This window comes from Plasmodium falciparum, assembly GCF_000002765.6.
Source record: "Plasmodium falciparum 3D7 genome assembly, chromosome: 5".
Classification (NCBI taxonomy): domain Eukaryota; phylum Apicomplexa; class Aconoidasida; order Haemosporida; family Plasmodiidae; genus Plasmodium; species Plasmodium falciparum.
The window spans coordinates 167,274-187,783 of NC_004326.2; the positions used below are offsets into that span (position 1 = coordinate 167,274).

A 20,510-nucleotide genomic window follows, 5' to 3' on the forward strand; every position below is an offset into this window, starting at 1 on the left:
CATATTAATTTTTTTATAGAAACAAATAATATTCTTTAATTTGATATTTATATTTTATACTTTTTTCTGTACAATTTATGGTTATACATATGTACATATATATATATATATATATATATATATATATATATATATTATATATATATATTATTATTTTTTTTTTTGTACCTTTCTGATTATAAAGAAAGAGTAAAATATATATCCTTATATTAATTATAATTCCATTTATTTATTTATTTATTTATTTTTCTTTTTTTTTGTGAATATATAACATCGTAAGAATGTTCAAATGAAAACCAAAAAAAAAAAAAAAAAAAAAAAAAAAAACAATTATATATATATATATGCACATACATAATATATATATATTATATTATGTCATTTTTGTTACCCCTTGTAATATTTTTTTTGTTTTTTTTTCATTTAATTAAGAGCTATAATATAAACTATCACATCAATGATAAGACATTTTTTCCATATCAACAAAAACATCAAATAAAAAAAAAAAAAAAAAATTATATAAAATATGATGGAAAAGGAATTATATTACTAAAAGATTCCAAAGAAGGGAATTCTTTAAATTTTAAAGTAGAAGATTTTCTTTGTGAAAGTGAAAAAAAAGAAAAAAACAAAAACAAAGAATCACATGGTTCTTTCTTTTTTCAAACTAATACAACCTTTTCGGAATTAAATATACATAAACTTTTAATAGAAAATTTAAAAAATCATAATATTAATACGCCATCAGTAATACAATATGATTTATTAAAATATTATGATGAACATAATGACAATTTACAAAATATTATTATAGCAGCAGAAAATGGTATTGGAAAAACATTGTCTTATATTATTTTCCTTATAAATCATATATTAAAAAAAGGGACCAACAAAAATACATGTACTCTTATTTTACAGTATAATAATTTATTGTGTAATCAGTGTTATGATTTGTTAAAAAAATTATCCAAGTAAGAATATATTTTTATAAAAATAAAACAAATATATATATATATATATATAAATATATATACAAATTAAATGTACGTATATATGTGTTCATATAAATATATATACAAATTAAATGTACGTATATATGTGTACATATATATATATATATTTATTTACATTTACATTTACATGTGTACTTCATTTTGAACTCTTGTTTAGAAATGTAAAAGCCCAAATAGTTAACCTAAAATATGAAGGAATCATAAATATTAAAAACCATTTGATAGTTATCTGTACCCCTGTAAGACTTATTTCATATATAAAAGAAGATAAAGAAAATGTATTCTCTACTTTTTTTGAGAACCTAGATTTTCTTATAATGGACGAAGTAGATATTCTATTTGATAATCCTTATATAAGAAATATGAAAATAATTTTTGATGAACTGAATAAATTAAAAAATGAAAAAAGTGTATCTATTATTACATCCTCTACTTTATGTAATAAAGGCAAAAAATCAATTTATAATAATGTAATAAAATATATAACAAATCCTATTGTTATAAAAACGAATTATTTTCATAATATCCATCCATTTATTAATTATCATTTTATAAAGGCATCAAATTATTATATCAAAAATAAAGTGCAAATAATAAAACATATTCTTTCAAAACAAAATTATAAAAAAGTTCTTATATTTTGTAATACTCTCAAAAGCTCAAATACAGCATTCAGTCTGTTAAAATTACATTTCGATAATATTTTTTTATTTAATTCAACAGTCACCAAAGAAGATCAAACGATAATATTAAACCATTTCAAAAATTCACAAAACCCAATATTAGTAACTACTGATATTATATATAGGGGCATAGACATAAGTAATATATCTCACCTTTTTCATTTCGACACGCCAACAAATATAGTGGTCTACACACACAGGTAAGCATATATACATGGAAAAATATAAATATATTCAAATGTATATATATATATATAATAGAAACGTATGCTCTTTTATTAGTACATATTTATATTTTTATGTATTTATTTATATATATATATATATTTTTTTTTTTTTTTTTAAGAAATGGACGACTAGCGAGGGGTGCTAACACGGGGCATGTTTACATATTTAAACATTTCGAAGATCTAGTAACAAGAAAAATTTATGAACTTCACAAAAATAAATTAAAATTTGAAGAAATATTCAGTAGAAAAAGATCCTTGAGAAAAAATTATAAAAGAGAATTACAAAAAAAAAGTGAAAAATAAAATAAAATAATTATAATACTAAAAATAATACATAAATAAATAAAATTTATATGTATAAATTCTCCATATCTTCTAATACTTTCCTTATTTCTTCATTGTTTATTTTGTTATTTAATCCTTCTTTTAAGTTTTTAATAAACTACAATTAAAACGTATGCACATATATATATATATATTTATTTATTTTATTTTTTTTTTCATACTTGCAATGTTGCAGATATTTTTTTTAACTTATCATTTCTATTATTTTGTAATTCATTCAAATCCTAAAAAATATATACCCGTACAATAAAACAATATTGATAAATCATATATAACATATTATATATATATATATATTTAAAAATAATATAATAATAATAATTTATTTATTATTTTATTTTTTCATTTTTCTATTTATGTTTGTACTTGATATTTATACTTGCATTGATTATAATCCTTATGTAACAAAATTATCTCATCATATATTTTTTGAATGTCAGAATTTATGTTTTCGGTTTTTTCTTTATACTCTTTTAATGTATCCCATATATCATCAACATTATTCATATCATAAGAATCATCAATAGCTTCAATTATTTTTATTATCTTGTTATATGATTCATTTCTTCAAAAATAAATATGTAAAGAAAACATAAATTGAGATATAAAACATTTTTCTGTTGTAAGCCCAAATTATTTACACACATATATAAATACACATGAAAATAAAATATAAATTTTTTTTTTTTTTTTTTCTTTCTTTCTTTCTTTCTTCTTTCTGTTTACTTGTATTCTTCATATTTTTCTTTCTCCTTTTTGATGATCTCAGGTATATCATGTAGCAAAAAATTTAAATGAAGTAATTTCTTTTTTTTAATAGATATTTCTCGTTTTAAATTATAATAATATAATTCCTTATTTTTATTTATATTATCTAATGTATTTATACATATATCATTATTTTTTCGAACCTTTTCCCATTCTTCTAATTTTTTTATTTCACCATTTTTTATCTTTTCATTAATCTCAATAAGTTTGTGTACTTCTTCATTCTTTTTATGCATACGATCCACATAATTGTAAAAGTCTTTTTTTTTCTCATCCATATGGTAAACAAAATAAAATAATATATATATATATATATATATATATATATATATAGAAATACAAAAAAAATATAAGAATATAAAAATGCCTATATTTTAAAATATAACATAATAAATATCATGAAAAAAAAAAACTCCTTTGGTGTCTACATATTTAATATATACCTCTATGTTACTATTTTGTTAAGATGTTTTAATAAAGTTTTTTAATAAACAGAAAAAAAAATTCATATATAAAAATATAATTTTTCCTTTTCACATATTTATTAAAACTGGTTAATTTCTTTTTTTCTTTTTTTTTTTTTTTTTTTTTGCGATATGGACAATCATAAAACAGAACAAGAAAAATAAAATATATTGTATTTTTATTCACATAAGAGGTAATTAATAAAATATATATATATATATATATATATATATATTTATTTATTTATTTGGAGATTATACACATTACCTTATGAGTTAATAGCAAGAACATTTCTTTATATAAACCTTTAAAAAAAATAAAATATATACTTATATATACATATTTATATACCATTTATTACGGAATATAAATAATCATATTATAAATATTTAATTACTAAGAACGTATAAGAAAAAAAATAACCTTATGTTAGAAATGAAATATAAAAATAATGGTAACACCCTATATATTATAGTAATAATAAATCTTTATAAATAGTTAAATAAATATATATATATAACCTTTTTATAAAAAAACAAATCAAAAAGAAAATTTTTACAATACACATATATTCTTATCAAATGTGCTATTTTAAATAATATCTTTTTTTATATAACCTTAGAATTTCCTTTTTCGTAATTTCCCATTTTACACCAAAATAATAAGGCTACAAATAATTATTCTTTCTTCTGTTTTGATTTTATTATATACTTATATATATATATATACATATATATATATTTATTTATTTATATATTTATTTATATTTAAAATATATACACTTCTATATCATAATATATAAGCCTTATAAAATAAGTTTATGTTTAATAAGATAATTAACAAAATAAATATTTTTTATAATAATACTATAAACCTATTATATATATATATATTATATTTATGTATATATATTTATATGCATAAGAAATTTTATCTCATTTCCTTATTATAAATAAAAAAAAATTTATATGGGTGAATCTAAGAACACAAAAAAAAAAATAATATATAAATACACAAATGTAAAAAAAGATATTACATATATATATTTATATATATATTTATATTTTATATATACATTCTTATATATAACATTTATAGTTATATTTATTATCCCATTTTATATAATAAAAAAAAATATTATTATTCATATTTAAAGATTTGTTATAATAATGGGACTTCACACAAGTTAACATTCATCAAAATTGTTTATATATATATATATATATATATATATATATTAATATAATTTTTTTTTTTTTTTATTTTTTATTATTTTTTTTTTATTATTTTTTTTTTTTGATTTATATTTTTTTTGATTTTCTTATGATTGATCCGGTCCTATATTTTACTTAATGTAAAGAATAATAAAAGTATGAAATCATTATTTTTTAATAAACTAAAAAATGTTGGTAAGAAAATAAAAATTAACTTTATCCAAATCTTGATAATATTTCTTGTATATGTAAATTTAGATTTTTTCAAGAGCAACATAAATGTTAAGGCAATACATACGAAGAAGAATTTATTTATACCTGTAAGTAACGAAATATTTTATTTTAAAAAAAATGTGTTAATAAAAAAAAGGAATAAGGAAAAAAGGTATACACATTCTAAAAACAAAGGATCGAATATATTCTTAAATTTGAATGAAGAAAATGATAATACAGTAAAAGAAAGGAAAAAAAAAATTAAGTATCCAGAAATAGGAGAATATAATGATGACGTAAACCATAATAAAAATAATGATAATAATGGTGATGATTCAGAAAGTCATTTAAATGATCAAGGGAAATGTAAATTTTCCGATTTGTCTGAAATAAATAAAAATATTGTCGAATTTTTAGAAAACAAAAAAGGTATTAAATATATGACTAAAATACAATCACAAAGTTTTAAACCTATATATGAAGGTAAGGATATTATTGGACGTTCAGAAACTGGTTCAGGGAAAACCTTAGCATTTGCTTTACCCTTGGTTGAAAAATTGTATAAAATGAAAACATCCAATGAAAAATTTGAAGAAGAAAATGGTTCACATGAAGAAGATCAAAAGAAAAATATATATGACGATGTTGATAATGATAATAATTATGATAATTTTTCATATGGTAAAAAATATCAAAATCGAGAACATAATAAAGATCCATCCATATTAGTATTGGAACCTACTCGCGAATTGTCTAAACAAGTTGAAAATACCTTTAAAGAAATTAGCCAATTTTATAATTTTAATATTATGTCTATTTATGGAGGTGAAAGTTATACGTATCAAGAAAATAAATTGAGAAAAGGTATTGATATATTAACAGGTACTCCTGGACGTATTATTGATCATATTGAAAAAAAGAATTTATCCTTACAAAATATTAAATATGTTGTTTTAGATGAAGCTGATGAAATGCTGAATTTAGGTTTTACCCATGATATAGAACGAATATTAAGCAATATAAATTTAAAAGAGGCACAAGTTTTGTTGTATTCTGCTACGACACCATCATGGATAAAAGATATCTCATCAAAATATTTGAAGAATCCATTTTGTATAGATGTAGTAGATTCATCTAATAAGACTGCAAAAAATATAAAACACATTGCTATTAAAACACCATATGATATAAAGGAAAAGGCTTTGTTATTAGAAGATATAATATTAGTTAAATCTAATGGTGGACAAGTTATTATTTTTACACGTACTAAATTAGAAGCAGATATTCTATGTTCTGAAGGGTCCTTTAAATCATTATCATTTGCTGTCTTACATGGTAATATAGCTCAATCTACTAGAGAATATACCATGCAAAGATTTAGACAAGGGATGTTTCAAATATTGATAGCAACCGATATTGCTTCAAGAGGATTAGATATTAGTAATGTTGATTTAGTTATTCAATGTTTTCCTCCTAATTATTCAGCTGTATATATACATAGGGCAGGTAGGACGGGAAGAGCTAATAAAAAGGGAACATCTCTAGTATTATATTCAAATGAAGATAAACAAGATTTAATAAAAATTGAGAAAAATTGTGGTATTAAATTTAATATGGAAACATTACCAAATAACGAACAAGTATTTCATTGTGCTTCAGCTATTGCATCTAAAAAAGTTGAGAATGTCAATAAAGAAATTTTACCATTTTTTCATGATACAGCTAAAGAATTAATCAATAAATCGAATTCTTTAAAAATTGATCAAATAGAATTAATATCTAGATGTCTAGCCATTATTGCAAAAAAAGAACATATAAAAAAAAGATCACTTATTAATGGATTGTCAGAAACGGTTACCTTAAACTTTATAAATAAAAATAGAAAATGGAGTAGTGAAGCTGATATTGTATATTGGGTTAATAAATTATCAAACGAATTAAATGTAAACACTTTTAATAAAATACTCCAAATTAAAATAGATAATAAAGATAGAGCTTCCTCATTTTTTGATATTAATGAAAACTTAGCAGAATTATTTTTACAAAATTTTAAAACCATGTCTAAAATCGAATATAGAAAAATGTTTGATTTATCCGTTGCTCAAACTATACCTGAACATGTAGATTTAACAATCGATTACCAACCACATACTAGTAGATATCAATATAGAAAAAAAAATTATTCATATAGAAGACGACCTTCTTATTATTAAGATCTGAGCACATATAAAATTTGACCATATCAGAGTCAACTATGTGAACTTTTTTGTAAACATGATGTATGTGGCTAATAATATTTTTATTATAATTTTATTTATTTATTTTTTTTTTTTGTGTATAGATATGTACCTACATTTATTTTAATATCTTCTTTTTTTTTTTTTTTTTTGAAATGTACATTCCAAAAACTGATAATGCATTTTTCGCATTTTTGGACAATCAAAAAAAAAAAAAAAAAAAAAAAAAAAAAAAAAAAAAAAATATATATATATATATTGTATGTATGTATGTATGTATATTTTTATATTTATTTATTCTTGATCGGTTTGTAAATTTTTATCCCAAAAAAATAATAAATTGACACATATACATACATACATATATATATATATATATATATATATATAAACGTTTAATTATTATCCTTTGTTTTTTTTTTTTTTTTTTTTTAACCATATTCCTTTTGAGGAAAACTATTGCATTTAAAATTTGTTTAATATAGTAATATTTAATTTCCTATTTTTTAAAATAACCTTTGGAAATTTAACAAAAAAAAAAAAAAAAATGAAACTATTCCTTAGTGTAATATGCTCCTTTGTCCTTTTTTTTCATAAATTGTCGATATGCGAAAAATTAGATTCTTTAAGCAAATTTTATTTTAATGATATTAAGAGAATAGAAAATGAAATGTAAAATTTTTTACAAAGATAAAATGGAAAAAAAAAAAAAATAAATAAATATATATATATATATATATATATATATATATATATATGTCAATGTAATTTAATTCCTTTATGTTTTATTTTTTTCTGTTTGATCTATATTCTAGGTCTAGCAAATCTAATGCCTTGTATCCCCTTATACATGACCTTGAGGAAGATAATCAGTTATAAAATAAATATATATATATATATATATATATATATATATATTTTTTTTTTTTTTTTTTGTGTTTATTTATTTGTATACACTTTTATTTTTAAAGAGGTTATTCAAATGATGAAAATATTTATGACGAGAATTCCTTCCCTGACCCTTTTACGCACCCTGAAGAATGTGTACTGTCATTAGGGTAATTAAAATGTACTAAAAATATATCCATACACATATAATTTATTATAACATATCTATTTGTTTTTTTATTCAGGATAAGTCATACATGGTTGTGTGACCCTTCTCGTTTTCTAAGTATAGAGCAACAAATAAATATCGAAGCAGAATTGCTTAAAATAAGAGATACCAATTTTCATAAATGTTCAAATAATTCGGTTTATTATTATCAAGTTCATATGAAAAAAAAAAAATAAAATAAAATATAAATTAAATAAATAATTAAATAATATTATTAAATTTATTACACAATAACACATTTCAAGGTTATAATAATATTATTCCTACCATTATTTTTTTATAACATTTCATTTTTTTCAGGTATCCGTTGCTATAGTCCCAGAAATATTCGTTTCAAAAAATGAGACTTATGAAAATGCAGCTCAACAATTTTCGGAAAAATTATTAAGAAAATGGGGAATAGGAAACAGCCCATGTCATGATGGTATCTTATTAGTTTACATAAAAAACCTAGGGAAATTTGTTATAGCAAAAAGGGAAGGTGTAGAAGAAAAATATATTAACGAAAATGAAATTAAAAAACATTTTATGAATATTTATTTTGCATCTGGATCAATTAGTAGAGCATTAATCGAATCTATAAGTTTTATGAATAAAAAACTACCCTCCAAACCTACAGGTATAAGGAATTATATTGCTATGGGAAAAAAATACATTAATCTAAGAACAAATAAATTAATATATATATATATATAAATATATACATATAAATATATACATATAAATATATACATATATATATTTATATATTTATATATTTTGTTTTTATAGAGTTAACTAATACAGCAAAAATGTTTTTAATACTAATACTTTTTTATATCATATCCATTATTATTTTATATGTAACTACTTTAATGTATAGTAAAAGTTTATAAAAAAAATAATGTATATATAAATTTATTTACATATGTCTAATTTTTTTTTTTTTTTTTGTGAGGGAAATATTAATCGTCATATATTATTAATATAAATAAATAAATATATAAATATATATATATATATATATTTTTTTTTTTTATGACATTTATATTTTATACATACATTTAATAATATATGTATATAATATTATTCGTAATGCTTTTCATCAAGTGCAATATGTTAATACAAACATTTGAGTGTTGGACATTTTTATTAATTCATTAGAAAATTATAGAAATAAAGAATAAAAAATTGCAATAATAAATAAAATAATGAATAAATAAATAAATAAATTGTTAAAAATATTTCATATGGTAAATACTTTAGTTCGTGGAATATTAATATGAACGTTTGAAAAAATAATTACAACGCATAAAAAAATATATTAGTGTGTATATTTTTTTTTTTTTTTTTTAAAGGAAAAAAAGGAAAATTAAGTAAATACATACATGTAAAAACTTTTAAATATACATATTTAAAATAAATAAATAAATAAATAAATAAATAAATAACTACAACTATATATATATATATATATATATATACATATATTTATTTATTTAAATTTAAAATATTTCTTATTTTAAAATAAAAATTTTGTACATTTTTTTCTTTAAAAAAAAAAAAAAAAAAAAACATGTTATATATATATATATATATATATATATATATATATATATATATATTTAATATATTTCTTATTTTTTCTCAAAGGGGAATATTTTAAAAAACTAAATATATGAAAATATAAATTTATAAATATAGGGAAAAAGAAAAAAAAGAATTGAAATGTGAAGGAAAATACAACCCTTTGAAGAGAATACAAAAATATTAAGATATAATAATAATATATATATATATTATATACACGTGTTTTTGTATTATATATATATTTTTTTTTTTTTTTTTTTTTTTTTTTTTGAATGTTCTAAAATGATGAGACTATTAAGAAATAACGTAAAAAATATGTTCTTAAAAAATTGCTTTCTTGTGAGGAATACAAATGTAAAATGTTGGAGAACCGATAGGTTTCATAATTACAATATGTGGAATACTGTTGAAAATAATGGCATTCGTGGTTTTTCTTCCTCTAGTTTTGAAGAGATAAAAAAAATGAATATGTTTACAGCAATAAATTCAGCTATGCATAATGTATTTGAAAGTAACCCTAATTCTGTATTATTAGGAGAAGATGTTGCTTTCGGAGGTGTGTTTAGATGTTCTTTAGATTTATTAAAAAAATATGGAAACATGAGAGTTTTCAATACTCCCTTATGTGAACAAGGAATTATAGGATTTGCTATAGGTCTAGCTGAAAATGGATTTACAACAATAGCAGAAATACAATTTGGTGATTACATATTTCCAGCTTTTGATCAAATAGTAAATGATGTAGCTAAATATAGATATAGATCAGGTAGTAGTTTCGATGTAGGTAAATTAACTATAAGATCGACGTGGGGTGCTGTTGGTCATGGTGGTTTATATCATTCACAAAGTCCTGAAGCCTTTTTTGCACATGCAGCTGGTATAAAAATTATTGTACCAAGTGATGCATATAAAGCTAAAGGATTGTTATTGTCAGCTATTAATGATCCGAACCCATGCTTATTTTTTGAACCCAAAATTTTATATAGATCATCAGTGTGCGATGTACCTACGGGACCATATCAATTAGAATTGGGTAAGGCAGATGTTGTAAGACAAGGTTCAGATGTGACTATAGTAACATGGGGATCTTTAGTACATAAAATGAAAAATGCTGCAGAGATTTTATCCAAAAAACATAATATCGAATGTGAAGTTATTGATCTACAATCTATCATACCATGGGATATTGAAACTGTACAAAAATCTGTCGAAAAAACGGGAAGACTTTTAATTACACATGAAGCTCAGCTAACCAATGGTTTTGGAGCTGAAATTGCAGCAAAAATTCAAGAAAGATGTTTCTATAATTTGCATACACCTATAAAAAGAGTCTGTGGTTATGATACTCCTTTCCCCCATGTCTACGAGCCATTTTACATGCCCGATGCACATAAAGTTATATACGAAGTCAAAAAAATGATGAAGTAATAACACACCAAGGAGGTAAATACATAAATATATATCTATATCTATATATATATATATATATATATATAGATAGATATATAATTTTTTTTTTTTTCTTTTTTTATTTTAAAATCACAATGCAATTATAAGATTCGCTCCTTTTACCAATAAGGTGAAATGTTTCACTATAATTTATATGTTTATAATTATTTATTTATTTGTTTGTTATTATTTTATTTTTTCATTTTATTTTTTTTTTTATTCTTTATATAAATTCTTCAATATTTGTTATCCATTCTTATAAATTAAAATACATATGTCACATATATTTTTTTAGATAAAAATATATTCCCCACATTCTTTAAATATACCTATACATTAATTCGTTATAAACATAAATATGTATATATATATATGTATGTATATATGTATATGCATTTTTATACGTACATATTTCTTTTCGTTAATATATCAAAATAAAAACATTAACAATATATATTAACATTTCTCCCAATGTAACATAAAAAAAAAAAAATATGTATATATATATATATATATATATATATATATATCAGTAAATATACAATTTAGTATACCATTTTTTTATAAAATATTAAAAATTTCACGTTAACATTTGTTTTTTCCAAATAAGGGAAAGGGAAAAAAAAAAAAAATATTTATGGATATATATTTTTAATGGGATCCGTATTTTTTTTTTTTTTTTTTATTTGAAACCGTTACATTGTTTGAAAAATGAGATATATAATATTATTATATTAGTAGGTATATAAAACTTAATTATCTCTACATATGGAAAATATAAATAAAAAGATATAAAAATATAAAAATAAAAAAATAAAATTATTAAAATTTTCACATAAATAATATTTTAATTGTTTATACTAATTTTTTCTATTAAAATTAGATAATATATGTAATATATATATATTTATATATATATATATTTTTTTTTTTTTACACCACAAATGTGTTATACATATTATGTTGTATTCTCATATATTTTACATAAATGAATTATGTTCACCTCTTCTTTTTTATTTAATGAATTTTTTTTTTTTTTTTTTTTTTTTTTTTGAGCATATATTATCATAGTGTGGGTATAACTTACTAAACTTAAAAAGAATGAAAAAAAAAATTTTAAATATATAATAAATGTACATATTAATATTATGGTTTGTTCCTATTTTTATTATATATAAAAAGCTATTAGCCAATCGTTACATTTTTTTTATATATAATTATATATATTTACATAATAAATATATATAAGTTGAATTATATATTTTTACAAAATAAAGAAAATATAAATATAAATATAAATATATATATATATATATATATATATATATATATATATATATATATATATATATTTATTTATTTATTTATTTATTTATGTATATTCTTTTTTATTTATAGTTTTGTAAAAATACCCCTGTGGGAACAATAATTATAAATTAGAATATAGAAAATGTATCACCATTTTATAAGCATACAAAAATAAAAAAAAAGTGAAAATAAAAAATAAGAAAAAAATAAATAAATTTTTAATTATGTTCATAATTTTATATAAAAAATAAAATATGGAAACATTTTTTTTTTTATGTAGATTTATAATATATAAATATGTTTTCTTTTTTAATTAAGTTGTGTATTCATGTAAAATAGTTTTCTCCATATTAATTAAACTGGTTTATTGAGATATACCTATATATTTATAAGAAAAAAAAAAAAAAAAAAAAATTTAAATATCGTTTAAAATTAAATACCCAAAGCTGTCAAAATAGGAAATATATATATATATATATATATATATATATATGTGTGCTTATTTTTTTTGTTTTTATTTTATATTTTTGTAGAACATGGAAAACACAGTCCCCCTTGAAAATAATCCAAAGATTAACTCAGAAATATTAAATAAGATCAATGTTAATAAAATTTATTATCATAAAATGAATCATCCAGATGAACAAATGAAGAAAGACACATGCAAATATCTTTTTTCTATTGAAGAGAATCACAAGTTCTTAGAACATGAAAATGTTTTTAAGAAAAAAAGAGAATTACAAAAAATAGTACATCAACAAATAAGAAAATACACAAGAGAAAAAAATATATATGTAGTTTATATGATATACAATTGTTTATTTGAAAGAATTGAAGTGAAAAATATTAAAGTCAAAAATATTGAAGTGAAAAATATTAAAGTGAAAAATATTAAAGTCAAAAATATTGAAGTGAAAAATATTAAAGTGAAAAATATTAAAGTCAAAAATATTAGAGTAAATAATTTGAAAGTGAAAAATATAAAAACAAAAAATGCTGATTATAAATATAATAACCAAATTAGTAATGTAGATATAATATGTCCTTATAAAAAAAGAAGAAGAAGTTCTTATTATATTTATTGTCGTACAAAAAAATATTCTTTTCCACGAATAGTTAATGTCTTTTCCAGTGTAGTAAGGATGTGTCAGAAAAAAGAGGAAAATCATATACATTCCAAAAAAAAAAATAAATACAAATATATTCATGCTGTTAATCTTAAACATTTTATTAATCATAAAGTTGTTAAGAATCATCAAAATGATATTCCCAAAAATATGAACGTTTTACTTTTTGATGAAGAGCACAGTAACACACTTAAAAAAGATTTCGAAATTATAAGTAAACGTGATAAAAAATATATCCATCAAATAGCTTATCATGAATCAACAAAACCAGATTATATAAACATGAATGAATTACCAATAAATTATGACATACAAAATAAAATGATAATAAAAAATGTAACAGGAGAATTCACATTAGAAGAACATGAGAAAAAAAAATGTGACTCTTGTTATTATTGTTTTTCAAATGAATGTAACCTGACCTATTGTAAATATCGTCATCACGATGAACATGATGATTATATAAATGATATGTATAAAAATAAAATAAACCGTTTTAATTCAAGCGAATCGTTTTTTAATAGAACAAATAATTACAGTGTAACAAAAACGTCAGGAAAGGCATATGAAGAGGCCTTTCCAAAAAATGAAGAACATAACAAAAATGTTTTTATGAGTAATAATTGGGATAAAATATATAATAATAATAATAATAATAATAATAATAATATTAATACAAATAAAAAAAAGAAAATAAAAAAAATAAAAAAAAATACAAATAATAATGAAGAGGGAGATGATGTCGAATCTATTTGTACAAATCATAATGTGTTAAATAATATACCATATAGTATAGATAAACATCATATAAATACATCATTAAATATTAATAAAAATGATGATTTACAAGAAAACATCTTGATACAAAATCAAAATTATTTCCCAAAAATGTTCCAATATGAAATTAATGAAAGCGAAAGATATTTAACATTTCAAACATCAAGAAGTATATCACCTGAACAAGTAGAAGATCAACAAAATGATATAATAGATAAAATCAAATATTCTAGTATAGAAAAAAAGAATACGAAAAATGACCCACTATTATTATATTTACAAACAAATTTTATGAAAAAGGAAGAGGAAAATTTATTAACAAATGAAGAAAATAATACAAAGGAAAATATCTGCGATGAGGATAAGAATAAAAAGAGTAAAAAAAAAAAAAAAAAAAAAAAAAAAATTCATATGGAAGATTGTATGGAAACAAAAATGAAAAAAGATATAGGAAATGATAACAAAAATTTGGAAGGTAATATGAATAATCAAACAGATAAACAAATGGACAATCAAAAGTCAGATCATATAACAGGACAAATGCAAGATATAATTGAAGAAGATCATAAAAAATCTATTATGATCCATGAAAATGTTACAAAAAAAATAAATGATTTTCCAAATAATAAATCATGTGAAGAAAATAACTCTCCTAAACATATTACAAATGTGAAAAAATCAATTCTCATAAAAAATACCAAAAAAAGAGATGGACAAGTATTTTACCATAAACATATATATGAGAAAAATAAAGGACACTTATATAATTTAAGAAATGAAAAAATAAATGATACTCCTATAATAGAAAAAAATAAAAATAAAAAAATTGATTCAGATAATGAATCTTTAATTCTAATAAAACATAATAAAGGTTCTTGTAATCCATGTGCTAATTACTTTTTTCATTTTTCAGGGTGTTCTAAGGGAAACCAGTGTACCAAATGTCATCATGATTATCATAAAAATCACGAAGATCCTTTACATCCTTCCCAATTATTACATAAAAAAAATATATGTGTACCTTGCGAAAATTATTTTAAAAAACAATGTAAAAGGTCAATGCCCGTATGTATATATTGCCATGATGATTCTCATAAAAAAGAATATACAGCAGCGGGAAAAATAAATGAACTTACAAATGATAAAAATCAAATTCTTTATGTAAAAACACATTTATATATAAATCAACAAGAACATGTAAGAGAAATGTGCCACCCATGTGAATATTATTTTACAAACTATAAAACTTGTTTTAACAAATATAATTGTAATAAGTGTCACCATAAAGATCACGCAGATATTCAATCATTTTATCACCCTTCAAATTTTTTACATTACAAAAATAAATGTTCCCCATGCAAAGATTATATAGAAGGCTCATGTAAGAAATTTTCCCATCAGTGTATCTATTGCCACAATCATGATCATTTAAAGGAAGATATGGACAAAAAAAAAAAATTAAAGGAAAAAAAAAGAACTAAAGAGGAAAAGAGATTAAAGGAAGAAGAAAGAATAAAGGAAAAAAAAAAAATTAAAGAGGAAAAGAGATTAAAGGAAGAAGAAAGAATAAAGGAAGAAGAAAGAATAAAGGAAAAAAAAAGAACTAAAGAGGAAAAGAGATTAAAGGAAGAAGAAAGAATAAAGGAAAAAAAAAAAATTAAAGAGGAAAAGAGATTAAAGGAAGAAGAAAGAATAAAGGAAGAAGAAAGAATTAAAGAGAAAAAGAAGCTAAAAGAACAGGAAAGATTAAAAGAAGAGCAAAGGCTAAGGCAAGAGGAAAAATTAAAGGAGGAGAAAAGATTAAAGAAGGAGAAAAAATTAAAGAAGGAGAAAAAATTAAAGGAGGAGGAAAGATTAAAGGAAGAAACAAGAATAAGAGAAGAGGAAAGGTTAAAGGAAGAGGAAAGGTTAAAGGAAGAAACAAGAATAAGAGAAGAGGAAAGAATAAGAGAAGAGAAGTTAAAGGAGGAGGAAAGAATAAGAGAAGAGAAGTTAAAGGAGGAGGAAAGAATAAGAGAAGAGAAGTTAAAGGAGGAGGAAAGAATAAGAGAAGAGAAGTTAAAGGAGGAGGAAAGAATAAGAGAAGAGAAGTTAAAGGAAGAGGAAAGAATAAGAGAAGAGAAGTTAAAGGAGGAGGAAAGAATAAGAGAAGAGAAGTTAAAGGAAGAGGAAAGAATAAAGGAAGAAGAAAGAATAAAGGAAAAAAAAAGAACTAAAGAGGAAAAGAGATTAAAGGAAGAAGAAAGAATTAAAGAGAAAAAGAAGTTAAAAGAACAGGAAAGATTAAAAGAAGAGCAAAGGCTAAGGCAAGAGGAAAGGTTAAAGGAAGAGGAAAGATTAAAGGAGGAGGAAAGGTTAAAGGAAGAGGAAAGATTAAAGGAGGAGGAAAGGTTAAAGGAAGAGGAAAGATTAAAGGAGGAGGAAAGGTTAAAGGAAGAGGAAAGATTAAAGGAGGAGGAAAGGTTAAAGGAAGAGGAAAGATTAAAGGAGGAGGAAAGGTTAAAGGAAGAGGAAAGATTAAAGGAAGAGGAAAGATTAAAGGAGGAGGAAAGGTTAAAGGAAGAGGAAAGATTAAAGGAGGAGGAAAGGTTAAAGGAAGAGGAAAGATTAAAGGAGGAGGAAAGGTTAAAGGAAGAGGAAAGATTAAAGGAGGAGGAAAGGTTAAAGGAAGAGGAAAGGTTAAAGGAAGAGGAAAGGTTAAAAGAAGAAGCAAGAATAAAAGAGGAAGACATGTTAAAAGAAGAGGAAAGAATAAGAGAAGAGAAAAGGTTAAAAGAAGAAGAAAAAGAAAGATTAATGGAAAGAGAAAAAAGGAGATTGAAGGAAAGAGAAAGGAAAAAGGAAATATTTATAGAAAGAGAAAGACTAAGAGAAAAGGAAAGATATATAGAAAGAGAAAGACTAAGAGAAAGGGAAAGATTTATAGAAAGAGAAAGACGAAGAGAAAGGGAAAGATTTATAGAAAGAGAAAGACGAAGAGAAAGGGAAAGATTTATAGAAAGGGAAAGACTAAAAGAAAAAGAACGATATAAAGAAAGAGAAATATTAAGAGAAAAGGAAAGACTTAGAGAAAAAGAAAGATTAAAGCAGGAAAGATTAAAGAAAGAAGCAAGAATTAAAGAAGAGATATTAAAGGAGAAGAGATTAAAGGAGGAGGAAAGGTTAAAGGAAGAGGAAAGGTTAAAGGAAGAGGAAAGGTTAAAGGAAGAGGAAAGGTTAAAGGAAGAGGAAAGATTAAAGGAGGAGGAAAGATTAAAGGAAGAGGAAAGAATAAAGGAAGAGGAAAGATTAAGAGAAGAGGAAAGGTTAAAGGAAGAGGAAAGGTTAAAGGAAGAGGAAAGGTTAAAGGAAGAGGAAAGGTTAAAGGAAGAGGAAAGGTTAAAGGAAGAGGAAAGGTTAAAGGAAGAGGAAAGGTTAAAGGAAGAGGAAAGGTTAAAGGAAGAGGAAAGGTTAAAGGAAGAGGAAAGGTTAAAGGAAGAGGAAAGGTTAAAGGAAGAGGAAAGGTTAAAGGAAGAGGAAAGGTTAAAGGAAGAGGAAAGGTTAAAGGAAGAGGAAAGGTTAAAGGAAGAGGAAAGGTTAAAGGAAGAGGAAAGGTTAAAGGAAGAGGAAAGGTTAAAGGAAGAGGAAAGGTTAAAGGAAGAGGAAAGGTTAAAGGAAGAGGAAAGGTTAAAGGAAGAGGAAAGGTTAAAGGAAGAGGAAAGGTTAAAGGAAGAAGCAAGAATAAAAGAAGAAAAGTTAAAGGAGGAGGAAAGGTTAAAGGAAGAGGAAAGGTTAAAGGAAGAAGCAAGAATAAAAGAAGAAAAGTTAAAGGAGGAGGAAATATTAATGGAAATTAATATGGAAAAACAAAGAGAAATATTAAAAAGAATATTGACAAATAAATTAAAAAAAAGAGAACAGGAAAGAAAAATGGAAAGACAACAAAAAAGAGAAAGTCTCATAGAGAAAAATAAAATAATCCAAAAATTTATAGAAATAAACAACGATAATAATTTATATCATAATAAATATAAATCTGGTAATATAAGAAGATTTAATAAGAATATAACTTTCTATGAAAAGAAAACGAATATATCTTTATGTTTAAAAAATCAAAATTTAATAAAAGAAAGAGAAAACAATGGCACATATTATTTATCAAATAATGTAGGATATATTAAAACTAATATATATGATATGTCTAGAAAGAATGAAAAAAATGAGCCCCAACATTTTTGTGATAATGAAAGGAATAAAGAAATCGTGGGGTCAACAGATTTTTTTAGCACCCATAATAATAAAGATAGGAATTTAAATAAATACACACTATCTCATAATAAATATAAAAAATATTCTCCTAACAAAGATAGAGATATTTTAAGAGAGGAAACTGTTTTTATAAAAAATAATTTACAAGAAGAAAAAATAGATAAGTTGAATAGGAAGAGTGAAGAGTTAAACGTGCAAGAAAATTATAATAATACAAAAGAGAAGAGTTCCATAAATGCTTTTAACGATTTAAAAAAGAATGAAGATAAAAATAAAAATAATATTGGAACAAGTACCCAAAACAGATTAGATGATATATGTAATAATAAATGTAATGATAAATTCAATACAGAAAAAAACAATGATAAATCCTTACTACAAGTAGATAAGCTTGATTATAAAGAAATAAATTGTTATCATACAAGTAACGATAATATGAAAAATGAAAATGGTAATAACTTTTCTTGTGATTATAAATATAATAGGGATATAAAAAAAAAGGATCCACAAGATAACAATTATATAGGTGTATCATTATATAATTATGATAAATCTAAACAAAATAATTATAATGATAAATATAATGATAATAATTATAATGATAAATATAAACAAAATAATTATAATGATAAATATAAACAAAATAATTATAATGATAAATATAATGATAATAATTATAATGATAAATATAAACAAAATAATTATAATGATAAATATAATGATAATAATTATAATGGTGTATATGCTAAGATACATAAAAATAACAACACACAATATAATCATAATATCTTACCAACGAATAAAGATTTACTTGTATTTAAAACGAACCAACAATCGAAACATCATACAGACATTTTATATAATAACAATAATGAAGAAAAAGAGAATGGACCACATAAAAATTTTAATGTTAACGAAAATATTAAAAATGTGATATATGAAGACAATTATAATCAGTGTATAAAAAGAAAACGGAATTCACCACCAACATCCTATAAAACAATAATCGATAGAGAAAGGAGCAGAAGTAAAAATACAAGTAATATAAATAATAAAAGTATTTGTATAAAAAACAAGTCAACTATTTGTACAAGTAGTAACTTGGTAAATTTATTAAAGAATAACAAGGAAAATAATATTATTAGCAAAGATAAAAATTATGATACTCATATATATAATACAATAGATAATGATAAACATGTGGAGAAATATAACACAAATAAAAAATATTGTAACAATTATATGACAAATAAAACTTATAATAATATTCATAATAATATTAATAATAATATTATTCATAATAATAATAATATTAATAATAATAATAATAATTATAGTACACATCAAAAATATAATCTTTATTATTATACACATTATGATCGATTTTATTTAAAAAGAAGAAAAACATATGCTAATGACAATAATCAAATGTGAATTCAAAAGTGCCTTATGGGATTATATGTAAGAAAAAAAAAAAAAAAAAAAAAAAAAAAAAAAAAATTAGCTAGTATGATAAATATATAAATATATATATATATATATATATATATGTTTGTCCATTAATCTTCGTATGTATATCTTAATTTATATAAAATTACTATTTTTAAAAAATGAAGAGCAGTGTTTTAATTTTTTCTTATTTTTCTATTAATAAAATATTATATATATATATATATATATATATATGTTGACATATTTAATAACAAAAAAAAAAAAAAAAAAAATTTAAATTTAACAATTATAATAA

The 20,510-nt window shown here is 21.3% G+C and overlaps 6 protein-coding genes across 6 annotated transcripts; 5 read left to right on the forward strand and 1 right to left on the reverse strand.

Moving 5' to 3' along the window:
• Positions 1 to 375: 375 nt before the first annotated feature.
• PF3D7_0504200 (ATP-dependent RNA helicase DDX27, putative) lies at positions 376 to 2,229 on the forward strand (the record flags this gene model as incomplete). Its single annotated transcript, XM_001351564.1, has 3 exons — positions 376 to 971; positions 1,171 to 1,896; positions 2,043 to 2,229. The coding sequence occupies 3 exons, from the start codon at positions 376 to 378 to the stop codon at positions 2,227 to 2,229; spliced, it is 1,509 nt and encodes a 502-aa protein (XP_001351600.1).
• Positions 2,230 to 2,275: 46 nt separating this feature from the next.
• On the reverse strand, positions 2,276 to 3,317 carry PF3D7_0504300 (conserved Plasmodium protein, unknown function; the record flags this gene model as incomplete). Its single annotated transcript, XM_001351565.1, has 4 exons — positions 2,276 to 2,368; positions 2,433 to 2,495; positions 2,638 to 2,836; positions 2,998 to 3,317. The coding sequence occupies 4 exons, from the start codon at positions 3,315 to 3,317 to the stop codon at positions 2,276 to 2,278; spliced, it is 675 nt and encodes a 224-aa protein (XP_001351601.1).
• Positions 3,318 to 4,876: 1,559 nt separating this feature from the next.
• PF3D7_0504400 (ATP-dependent helicase, putative) lies at positions 4,877 to 7,144 on the forward strand (the record flags this gene model as incomplete). Its single annotated transcript, XM_001351566.1, has 1 exon — positions 4,877 to 7,144. One exon carries the CDS (start codon positions 4,877 to 4,879, stop codon positions 7,142 to 7,144), a length of 2,268 nt encoding a protein of 755 aa, XP_001351602.1.
• A 571-nt stretch (positions 7,145 to 7,715) lies between these two features.
• Positions 7,716 to 9,160, forward strand: PF3D7_0504500 (MOLO1 domain-containing protein, putative; the record flags this gene model as incomplete). Its single annotated transcript, XM_001351567.1, has 6 exons — positions 7,716 to 7,840; positions 7,984 to 8,040; positions 8,140 to 8,226; positions 8,302 to 8,437; positions 8,586 to 8,904; positions 9,057 to 9,160. 6 exons carry the CDS (start codon positions 7,716 to 7,718, stop codon positions 9,158 to 9,160), a joined length of 828 nt encoding a protein of 275 aa, XP_001351603.1.
• Positions 9,161 to 10,136: 976 nt separating this feature from the next.
• On the forward strand, positions 10,137 to 11,282 carry PF3D7_0504600 (2-oxoisovalerate dehydrogenase subunit beta, mitochondrial, putative; the record flags this gene model as incomplete). Its single annotated transcript, XM_001351568.1, has 1 exon — positions 10,137 to 11,282. One exon carries the CDS (start codon positions 10,137 to 10,139, stop codon positions 11,280 to 11,282), a length of 1,146 nt encoding a protein of 381 aa, XP_001351604.1.
• Positions 11,283 to 13,147: 1,865 nt separating this feature from the next.
• PF3D7_0504700 (centrosomal protein CEP120, putative) lies at positions 13,148 to 20,197 on the forward strand (the record flags this gene model as incomplete). The annotated part of the gene is made up of 1 exon (XM_001351569.1): positions 13,148 to 20,197. The coding sequence occupies one exon, from the start codon at positions 13,148 to 13,150 to the stop codon at positions 20,195 to 20,197; it is 7,050 nt and encodes a 2,349-aa protein (XP_001351605.1).
• Positions 20,198 to 20,510: the final 313 nt, after the last annotated feature.